This window comes from Trichomycterus rosablanca, chromosome 10 (assembly GCF_030014385.1).
Source record: "Trichomycterus rosablanca isolate fTriRos1 chromosome 10, fTriRos1.hap1, whole genome shotgun sequence".
Classification (NCBI taxonomy): domain Eukaryota; kingdom Metazoa; phylum Chordata; class Actinopteri; order Siluriformes; family Trichomycteridae; genus Trichomycterus; species Trichomycterus rosablanca.
In genome coordinates, this window is record NC_085997.1 from 1897471 (window position 1) to 1908751 (window position 11281).

General features: G+C 39.7%; 1 protein-coding gene across 6 annotated transcripts; it reads left to right on the forward strand.

Moving 5' to 3' along the window:
* Positions 1-150: 150 nt before the first annotated feature.
* qrfprb (pyroglutamylated RFamide peptide receptor b) lies at positions 151-11280 on the forward strand. 6 transcript variants are annotated; one of them, XM_063003493.1, is made up of 8 exons: positions 157-474; positions 1359-1485; positions 1573-1721; positions 3644-3802; positions 4147-4220; positions 6325-6560; positions 7427-7524; positions 9698-11280. In XM_063003493.1, exons 2-8 carry the CDS (start codon positions 1367-1369, stop codon positions 9955-9957), a joined length of 1095 nt encoding a protein of 364 aa, XP_062859563.1. In that variant the 5' UTR covers positions 157-474; positions 1359-1366; the 3' UTR covers positions 9958-11280. The 6 variants fall into 6 exon arrangements, with proteins under 6 accessions (XP_062859565.1, XP_062859566.1, XP_062859563.1 ...); XM_063003494.1 differs by having other exon boundaries at positions 1597-1721; XM_063003495.1 differs by having other exon boundaries at positions 151-474; positions 1359-1721; positions 6325-6501; positions 9698-9914.
* The last annotated feature ends 1 nt before the right edge of the window (position 11281 follows it).

Sequence of the window (11281 nt, forward strand, 5' to 3'; positions counted from 1 at the left end):
GAAATGCACAAATGCGCGCTCTGGCTGATGAGGGTCGGGAGCGCGCAGCCAGAGTGAAGGAGTAGAGTACATGTAATTAATAAACGCGCGTTCCAGCTAACAGAGGAGCGTCGGGAGCGCGCAGGCAGGTATAGGTACGCGCAGCAGGAGCGGAGTGGAGAGACCTGAGCTGTAGTGTACAGATGTGGGCTGAGGAGAAATATTAATAACAATATTAATAAGAAGGAAAAGTATTTCAGTTCAGTAGATGAGAGATTTCTCTCTTTAATTGAGCAGAAATCTGAATTTAATCGAATATTTAAAGGAAATGACAGGAATACCGGCGAGAGTGATAAATGAGGATGTAACGGCAGCGGTTCTTAGTTTCTTGTATTGACTCGCGCAGCCCTGCGCGAGACTTTAATTTAAATTTGAAAAATAACGGCTGAGCGGTCTAACGGTCACCAACGGTCAGCCTGACTTGCTTTATTACAGGTAAGCTGTTTGTGTCCTATTTTAATGTTTATTTAAATGTTTATCACAATTAAATGTTTTATTAGTAGCTAAAATGTACTTTAATTTGCAATTTAATACATCTATTTAATTTTAAAACTGTTCAAACATGTAAAAATATTAGAAATACTACAGATAAGTGTAAGGTAAGCGTGTTTTATTTATTTAAAAGCATAAAAATATGTTTGAAAAATAAAATGACAAGGGAAATTAATAAAAATTAAAAAAATCAGTTTGTAGGTACTTTCATTGCACTCTTAATGCTGGTCCCAAGCCTGGACAAAATCAGGAGGGTTGTGTGAGGAAAGGCATCCACTGTGGCAACCCCTAAACACGGGAGCAGCCAACATCATAGTATACATTGGAGGGTACATAATACTCCCCAATATTCAGACTTGCTTAAAATATCCCCCAATATACTAATGTAAAAATTAAAAATAAACATATTTTGCTCTCTAGCTTTGGTAATGTAGGATACATCAGCTTTCCCAACAGTTGTTTATGTGGCAGGAATGTTTTGGAACCACAAATAGTCAGTAGAAGTGCACATTTTACAACATGCTCCAGACTAATCATAAGAAAGGTAGGAGGAAAAAACTGCCTTTGCATCATAAGAGTTTCAGTGTGACCTGAAAGTAGTTGGAACAACAGTTACACAGAATAAGAAAGAACAAAAAGGAACTGGACCAATGATGTTATTGTGTCTGTATCAACAAGGGAAATAATTTGATCTTTAGAATGAGTGTGGCAGCATAAACTACAAACATTTATAAAAGCTGGGAAAGGACGTGAAATGTTAAATGTTATGAAATGGAATTTTAGGCACACAATAGAGTTAAAAAAGTATTTTGTAATTATTATTAAAGGAAGTGAGATGACGTCTACAGAAATGGAGACAATGAAGATCACACCGGAAGTCCTCCAAGAGCTGCTCCAGTACTACAACCTAACCCGTCAGGAGTTCATCCACACATACAACATCCAGCCCCTGGTGTACGTACCTGAGCTGCCCACTGGTGCCAAGGCCACATTTGTGCTTATTTACACTCTGATCTTTGTGTTGGCGCTGATGGGTAACAGCCTGGTGGTGTGTGTTGTGGTAAGGAAAGGAAAAACACAGAGTGCCACCAGCATCTTCATCTGTTCTCTGGCCATCAGTGACCTGCTCATCACCTTTTTCTGTATACCCTTTACCCTCCTGCAGAACATCTCAGCTCAGTGGTTTGGAGGTAAGCACCTTACTCTACATTTACAGACCAAATTATGAATCCAATAGCTCTTTCTATTATATTCTCTTATATACTCATTTTGCATTCCATTCTCAGACTTGACCGCATGAGCTGTCATCATGTTCAAGTGACATTTGTGCCACAGAGATGAAGTCTGTCCCATCTGGAGGGCTGAATGATGAAAGCTGTTTAAGTCCCTATTTTGGACACATTTGAAGAAACATGTGCAGCACATTTAATTGCTAACCTTCTCTATTTTAGGACACAACAAATGGAAGCAGAGATGGGATTTGAGGACTAAAACATGAAGGGCAGTCCCCTTTTTGCCAAATGAGGCATATTCGCTCAATTTAAAGCACTGTCACATACATGCACAGCTGTATGATTAATTATTGAGGATAACATCTGCACAATCACATTGTAGTACACTGAAACACCACAAATCAGAATGTTAAGGGACAAGAAATGTGCAGATTCTCAAAATCAAACAGTCCGTTGGTTATTTACACCAGGCAGCCTTGTATAATTATGTACATCCTACATGATCGGACAGATTGAGCTGCGTCCACACATCACTAATGATAGAGATTATACCTTTTATTGCACCAAAATGTACTTTCATGCAAAAGTTTGTACACCCCCTGATTTTTGTAAGTGAAAACATACACAACGTATACGTACAACACGTGAACAAACATGTTCGTAATGGAACAGCTCTGAAGTAGATTCAAGTTGAACGATTGTTATAAATGCTCGTAACAATGGAAGTAACCATGTGTGGTTCTTCGCTTCAATTCAGAATTCCTCTCATGTTCTTCACACCACAGATTTAGCCTCATTTTTTTTCGCGTGCTTCTTCAGATGTGTCTTTCATCAAAAGATCACTTCTGGCAGTCAGACTAGCGCATGCCTGATCTTTATATTCATTCATTTATTCATTTCCTCCAGTACACTATGACTGATTTCCTCACCAAAGTCCTTCCTTTCACTCTAATAACATCATTAAAGTGCTGAGAGCTCTGAGTAAGTGCTCATAATACAGCTACTCATATTTATGCTGGAAATAAGTAAAAAAAAACAACTCTTTGCTTACTTTCACATAATGCACTGAATGAAAGTACATGTTGTTTACTGCAACACCTCCAGCCGTTTTCTAAAATGTCTTCAAGTTGTCCTGGTTGGTTGAAGTGTGACAGCTCTTTAGTTTTCCAATTTTGTTTCCCAAGAGCATATGCAGAACCAAAACAAAACCCTCTGTTTTTCCTTTGTCTCTAAAAAAAAAACCTCCCATGAGCTGTTCAAGCTACACGGCACAACTTCATGACTCCATGACTGATATCTCATTATTTTAACCATTTTGGAAAGTACTCTATTGGTGTAGCCTTAATTTGGAGACAGGAGGAAAACTGGTGTCTGAACCACTAACACTAGCAGCCATTAAAATGACGAGAAAAAGCAGATTGCTGTTACTCTTCCACAAATAATGTACTGTGAATCAATACAGTAAGTACAGGGGCAAAGAGGAGCTTTTAATGGCATTGCCTCTACTAAAAAAAGCAATTTTACAAGAAAACCAAACACCATTGTTAGTCAGTTAACTGTCAGCCAATGACAAAAACAACCTTGTTACCCCAATTTCAGGAAAAGTCACGACATTTGTGCTGTAGAATGAAATAACTATTATTGTATTATGTTTGTATTGTATTGTTAGAATTTAAGCTGCTTATCTGCTGACGTCAGGCTATTTTCAAAGCCGCCTGGTTTTAAATTATTTTTATAATGACACATGAACAACCACACAGAATTAGAAATAAGCAAGCCGTTTTTGGAAGGCAGAACTTACTCACGTGATCCAGAGATTAAATGGCTTCTGTCTGGTTTATAGATGGTTTGGTGTATAGCTTTTTTTTTCCTCCTTGTAGGCGTGTTGGTTTGTAAAACAGTTCCATTCGTCCAGACCACAGCGATTGTGACTGGAATCCTCACCATGACGTGCATTGCAGTGGAGAGATACCAGGGCATCGTTCATCCGCTCAAAATGAAGAGACAGTACACACCCAAACGTGCCTACAGGATGCTGGGTGAGGAACAATCTACACAAAAGTCTGAACCAGACTTCTAGTTTCAACAAAAACTGCTAGTTTCATCACGTACCAACCTGGTTAAGAACCGCTGCTCTAACATACTTCAAAGTTAAAAGATGTTCATGTCCAAGGTGGAATTCGTAGTTCACCTGCAGTATTTAGATAACATAATACTTATAATGTATATCATATATAAACATAATAATTAATTATGTTTATGTATTTGTACAAGTAATTGGCAGAGTCTTTGTTGTTCAGAAATGGCTCAGGTCCCCGTCGAGCTCGCTGAGGCCTGTGTGACCAGTAGACGTGTGAAACTGAGAGGCTGTAATTGATCTCAGTGTGTGTTTCAGGCCTGGTGTGGTTGGTGTCTGTGATGGTGGGGTCACCCATGCTGTTTGTCCAGCAATTAGAGGTGAGTTATGCATGACATTTCTGGACTTAAGTTCCACATCAGTATATTAAAAAACAACAGTGCATGTAGACTGGTGCAGAATGGCACTACGCTCGTTAATGAGAGGAAGATACATTCGCAACATACTCATAAAAACTTCCTTTATAATGAGCTAGATCAGACTGGCCAACACCAACTCCCCACTGTCTCATTAGTTCTGATCCTTTTGATTAGTGACCGTTTTCATCATCTACATGCATTCATAACCATCAGCGCATCTCTAAAGAGTACATTGTGCTTCCTTTTTTCATTTCATTTTCATGTTTTAACACTGATAGCAGAAAGTAACAATGCATTTAAAGCTGCTGGGTAATGACGACACTTTGAATGATATACCCTAAAGAGTCAGAACATTAAAGCACCTACAGTGGGAATATAGGCACTAGAAATAGACATTGGAGCAATGGAAGAATGTTGACTGACCCAACTAATTCTGTTTTCTCAAAGACAGTATCAGGAATTGATACCATCTTTGGTCACAAACATGGTCACAGTGGGGTTGGTTTCTCCTCTTCCATATTTTAACTCAGTGGTGTACACGAATCCTGCATGATAAACCATTAAACTGCTCAAATGTTGATTCATCTGTCCATAAAATCTTCTTCCAATTGTCAGTCGTCCACTGGCGGTGCTGCACAGCCCGGGCGGGCCTCCTTTTCTCATCTTGACTTAGCGATGGCTTTCTTGCTGCCACTAGACCTGTCAAACCTGCAGCTTGACGTCTTCTCTTCACAGGTGAATCTGAGATTTGCTGCAACCAGTGTTGAGCTGTGCTTGAAGTTGTTGTTCCGTGAGCCGCCGGTCACACAAGCTGTTGAATCTTAGCATCACTTCTTATGATGCACTTGTAGATTTGGTTCTACCAGAATTTGTCCTATGGGAGTTTCCTCTATTTTCCTAAACCTTATGATCGTTGAGGAAATTGTACTCACTAACACCTTGGAGATATTCATATTTTCTCTAAAGGGAAGACCTTTATGTTTAGGAGGTTCTATTGATATTTTTCTCACATATAAAATAAGAACATATTTGATCCTCCAGTGCAATATTTTTCCAGACCTCCTGAAGGGTTGGAAGTTATTAATAATGTGCATCTGACCTTTTTTATTATTTAGTTTTTCGACTGCTGGCAGTTTACTGCATTCCTTTGTATATTTGTATATTTTGAAGTTATTTACTGTACTTAAACTGCTTAAATATCATCAATCATAGAAGTCATAATATCAAATTAAAGTCATGATCTAATATTTGTGCTAGATAGCGTATATACAAAACATCTGTATCAATTAATTTATTTAAAATATGAATAAATACATATTTGCCTTAAAATTGATAAACTGTGTCTGATCTACAGAACTCTGACACAGTGAACTGATGCTGGTTCAGGATACAGTTCTTTTTATAAACATAAGAAAACCTCTTGAGTAACACTATGTTCTTTATGGAGACCCGAGCTGTAGGCTGTGGTGGATGAGAAGAGAATTTGTTTATATTGATGATTGATTTAAAAAAAAACAAAAACGTTTCTGTGTTTTCCCTTCATGGTTTTTAGTCTCTAACTGGAACTACATCTCATTATTTTTAATCATTTTAATTAAGCAGTATCATGCAGGGTCCAAAGTTCAGTTATAATGACTATGAGTAGTTCATTTAACAACTTACATTAGAACTTTTGTTTTTTTTGTTCATTATCTCCTATTTTAGTCCTATTTTCAATTCCTAATACCATCTTTGAGAAAACAGAATTAGTTGGGCCAGTCAACATTCTTCCATTGCTCCAATGTCCACTTCTAATGCCTATATTCACATTGTAGGTGCTTTAATGTTTTGACTGATCAGGGGATATCATTTAAAGTGTAGTAATTACCCAGCCGCTTTGAATGCATTGTTACTTTCTGCCATCATGAGCTTTGCTTTTATGAAAGACCTTTAATCTAAGCTGAAAAGACCACATCAGACTGAGAGTTTGAGTGTGATCAATGTAAAACCTCACTGGAGCAGTGTTTAACGACTACGTGATGTATGTCAGCAGGGCTCTTTAGCGAAGTGTCTTTGTGTCCCTCAGGTGAAGTACGATTTCCTCTATGAGAACCATCACGTGTGCTGTCAGGAGTCGTGGAGCTCGGTGCTGCAGCGCAGGATCTACACTACCTTCATCATGGTGGCTCTGTTCGTCCTGCCCCTGGCCGCCATGCTTTTCCTGTACACTCGCATCAGCATCGAGCTGTGGATCCGCAAACGGGTAGGAGACACCTCAGTCCTCGACACAATCAACCACACTGAGGTCAACAAGATCTGCAGGTACCATTCACACCTTTGATCATGTGCAGTTCTGATTATTGCCAGCAGAAAGAATACTTAATACTCATTACACATACAACAAAGGGAAATTCAACCCCTTATTTTCCCTTATCAAATATGCTTTCAGTGCATATCATTTATTTACATCATGCCTTTTAACTTTGTGCTTATAAATGTGAAATATAATTGATAGAGGACAAAAATTTGAAGCAATAGGGGAGGCAGCAGCGACAAGAGAGAGAGAGAGAGAGAGAGAGAGAGAGAGATAAGCTCCAATCAGCCATGACTGAATTAGGTGCAAAAAGCTGAAAAACCCAATAAAGAATTGATTGCTGGTGTAGTAACGATCGACAGCCTCAGGCTTGTTAGAGGCACAGTGTGCTTAGTCACTTGTTCTATACACTTAAACAACCATTAGCACATAAAACTGAACAACTTTGCATTGTGAGGTTCTTTATTATTCTTGTTGTTGTGAGAACTCACCCGTGTTGAACATCAGCTCTGATCTGTTGCTAATTAGTAATAACAACAGATACAGCGATTCGTTTTCTTAATTCACTCGTGTCTAAGCTTTTTAAGCCAAGTTAGATAATGAACACTCAGTATTCTATACAATACATTTCCTAAAGTATGTGGACTCCCAAACAATCATTGTCCTGACCTTAACACCAATTAAAGATCTTTGGGATGAACGTTAGTGCCTGATATTGGAAAGGGTTGTTTAACTAGCTCATGGTCAGGTGTCCACATACGTTTGGCCAAATAGTGTTTTATTACCTCAGCATGCTTTAGTTATTTCTGGTAATAAGTGGTGATAGAGTTAAGTTCAGAGAGTTCATGCCACTGTGTTTTGCCCTCCACTAAAGGAAGAAAAAGCGTGCAGTGAAGATGATGATCACCATCGTCTTACTGTTCACCATCTGCTGGGCACCGTTCCACACCATCCACATGCTCTTCGAGTACAGTGAGTATTGAGGATTGCGTAAAAGAGGTGGGATAGGATGAAACAAACATCCCTCCTCAACCACGCACAGTCTTAGCCTGTACAAAGAAGCACTCTACTCTTTACATGCCTCAGACCAGACAGTAGAGGTTACTATTGCAGCAACGAGGTGGTTGAGCACCCACGCAGGCTGGTGGCACCATTGACACTCAAACCCGATACTCCTCGTGGTGGGCTGGTCACTTAAACCACATCAGAAGGAAGTCGGAGATGCACTGTTACCACCAAGCACTTCTCCGAGCTGGTCGTACTGGTCACCACATTGTGACGCCTCTGTCTGACGCCCCTCCCTTGTGGCAAAAAAAGCCTTCACTCTGAAGGAGTGATTTTGGAGTGTGTGTAAAGGCATTGACACACAATAATCAACAAGTATTTGTAACAGCAGGCATTGAGGTTGAACGAGAACCCTGGTTTGCAATCAGCGTTTCAATTCATCCCAAAGGTGTCCATCAGGGTTGAGGTCAGAACTCTATTTTATATAGTAGATTTCATACCCATTTTTGCATGGGTGTGGCTGAAACTCAATAATTAGGAGGGATGTCCATATAGTTTTGCCGTATCTTGTATATACCATACTGCGATAATAAATAACATATATCATAAAGGACCCTCAGGTCCAGTGTATTCACTGTAGTGTGGATAAAAAGAAGTGAGCAGAGCTGTAAACTCTTGGTAAGCTTCATTTTTCTTGGAACTAAAACCACCAGCTGTGATGAAACATCTCACATCACAGCTTCTCTGAACCATGCACAGTTTGAAGATTACTCTAGTCTGACTTTAGAAGTGGTTTCAGAAAGGTCTACATGGTCTAATTAGTAGGATAGTGGGGTGAACCCATCACTAGAAAGTGCCAGTATTCAAACCTGGTGTCATTAGAAACATTGGGATGTTCTTTGTTTTGGAAGAAGGTGGTTCATACACTCTGGTTAGGAGTGTTTGCTCAGTGCTGTGAATTTATAAAATATTTAGAAGCATTAAATTTATGTAAATATGAAGAAGCATTTAAAGAATGTAATTGGATTTACTGGGATCAGCTTTTCTTTTATAGTCATTTTTTTTTTTTGGATTGTAATATTTTTCTGGAAGCCACAGAGCTACAGATTAAATGTTCTTTTTAGTTTGTTGGACGTTTAAATGGGTAAAAAAGGAAACAAGGCATAATTGTTCATTTAGAAAATGGCATTAGTGTTGTCTTTAGGAAGCCAAACAATAAGCGAGTTGGCAATTCCACCGAAAGACATGGCACAGGTTCCAATTTTTTTCCTTTTGAAGAGAAAATCCATCAATGCAACATGCCGGTTTAAATCCAGTGGCTAAAAGATTACTCACAGCTTCTTTTTTAGGATGAAGAACAAGCTTAAGTAAAGTTGGAACTTTCAGATAGGAAGGCTGGCATGGTGGACCTCCTGCCAATCCAATCTTCACCCAGGATTATGTTTATAAGTGCAGCTTTTAAAATGTCTGCATGTAGAGATGTGTATCATGCTAGACCTGGACAAGCTCAGCTGGTGCCATGAGCACTTTGTAAACAGACAGATCGATAGGATGCACTCGGATGTTCTTATAGAGATAAACTTCATAGAGATAAACATCAGAACACACGCAGCGAGAGGAACCGTCCCAGCTGAAGTTGGCTCTTTATAACAAATGAAATATTTATATATAAGATATAATATTCATTAGTACTCCTGTCCATGCTACTGAATCTTTCAGCCTGCAGGCATCAGTGTTAGCAGCTGTAATGTAATCCTACACACAGCGCTGTGGGGGGGTCATGTTTATACCCAACATCAGAGCACTGAAGAATTTAAGTGTTACTCCAGCATTTAACCACATCCTCTCTAGCTCAGCCTCTTCTTTATTTACAATGTTGACAAATCTGGAGAGAAAAGAATCTGGAGCAATAAAGATCGAGCTCTATAATCGCTAATGAGCCAAAACACTTGGACTTGGACTCCACAAGACATCTGAAAGAGTTTTTTATCTGGTACCAGGATGTTACAAGCAGCTCTTCTAAAAACAGTATTTTAATAGTCTTGGGTTCAGTTGAATTTTATTTATTCTTTTCTTTCTGTCCTTTTCTTCCTTCTACCTGTATCTTCCTTCTTCTTCATCTCTCTCTCTTTAACGTCAGACAACCTGGAGCAGAAGTACGACGAGGTGACCCTGAACATGATCGTGGCCGTGGTTCAGGCCATCGGATTTTCAAACTCGTTCAACAATCCCATCGTGTACGCCTTCATGAACGAGAGCTTTAAAAAGAGCTGCCTTTCGGCCATGTCCACTCTATTCCGCAGGCCAGGAGCGCATAACGTCAGAGTGCACTTCTCCAAAACCCGCCACACCGCCAAGGCTAACCCTAACAGCACCGAGCTCCAGGAGCAGACCAGCTGAACGTTTCGGACGCGACGTGTGGACATGTGCCGACAATCAGTGATGATGACCTAGTGGACACCACTGATCCCCTGCATCGTGTTCTCGAGGAGGATGGAAAATATGACGCATTTTGCTCAGTGGTGTCTGTGCTCTAAAGCCCAGCACAAGTCTGAAGGAGCGTCGTGTCTGGACTTCTCAGGGAAGCAATTTTATTAATTGTGCTTACTGAATGAAAGCATGATGGGAAAAATGTCACCTGTACTGCGAATTATGGTGTGATGGTGGCAGTGGATGAGTAGATGGAACCTCATCTATTTGAAGCTTCGCAGTGGAGGCTGGTATAGAAGCGAAGATGCACCACCCTGATTTACATTTATGGCCAAATGTGGGTGTTTCAGCCACTGCTAACACATACAGTATATACATCAACTCCAGATTGAGGTACACACACTTTTAACTCATTTGATGGGCACAAATTTCCACAGGTACATGTCAAAATCTTGTGGAAAGCCTTATTAGAACAGCGGAAGCTGCAATTTATATTACTGCTAATACTTTTAAAATGGGACCAGGAGTCAGGTGTCCAGATACTGTTGACCAAATAGTGTATATAGGTTTGGAAGGAGATGTCCAAGCACATGCGGATCTGACACGTTGAGGGAGTATTAAGCTTGAACTTCTCACACATTCCTGTGTGTTCTTATGTTCATGCATCACGTCCTGCTGCTCAGGAGAACTGGGCAATTAGAGCTGAACTTGTGGAGTTTCTGTGTGATACACCAGAGAGGGACTGAAGCGTTCCTCATGTTCCGCAATGCTTTAGGGACCTTCTAGGACTGAATCTAACAAAAGTGGAACTTTCTTTGTATTTACAAAGCAGGTTTCTGGAAAAGTTGGGACACTTAAAAGATTTCCAGTGTTCTCACTGATCAACTTCTTCGTAGATTGGTTTGTAAATGTAATTAAAATTATTTTTGCAATTTATCAAATGTCCCAACCTTTAAGGAAATTGGGTTTGAATTAGAGATGGGACGATCGATCGGCTATGAATCGGTATCGGCCGATTTTTAATCAAAATATGCTATCGGCGATCGGCCGATATTTCCTAAAAGTAGCCGATCCGATCGTGTGATATATAAAGACCACGTTAAGTTAACAGCTCAGTGGATTGATCCAGACTTTGAGCTACAAAGCACCAACCATCACATCACCATTCATCAACCATCGTACAGAAACCATCGTGAAAGCTCTTCATGACCTAAAATAACATCATTAACGTTGTGCATCATACATACGATGTAATTTTGCTGATTGTAATATTTACTTTAAAAAGATAATTCAA

Excerpts from the sequence above, each read along its gene's own strand:
- qrfprb (XM_063003491.1), top strand. The coding sequence starts at position 1,367 with ATGACGTCTACAGAAATGGAGACAATGAAGATCACACCGGAAGTCCTC. Across the intron at positions 1,722-3,643 it reads CTCAGCTCAGTGGTTTGGAG|GCGTGTTGGTTTGTAAAACA; the intron begins GTAAGCACCTTA and ends TCCTCCTTGTAG. Across the intron at positions 7,525-9,697 it reads CCACATGCTCTTCGAGTACA|ACAACCTGGAGCAGAAGTAC; the intron begins GTGAGTATTGAG and ends CTTTAACGTCAG.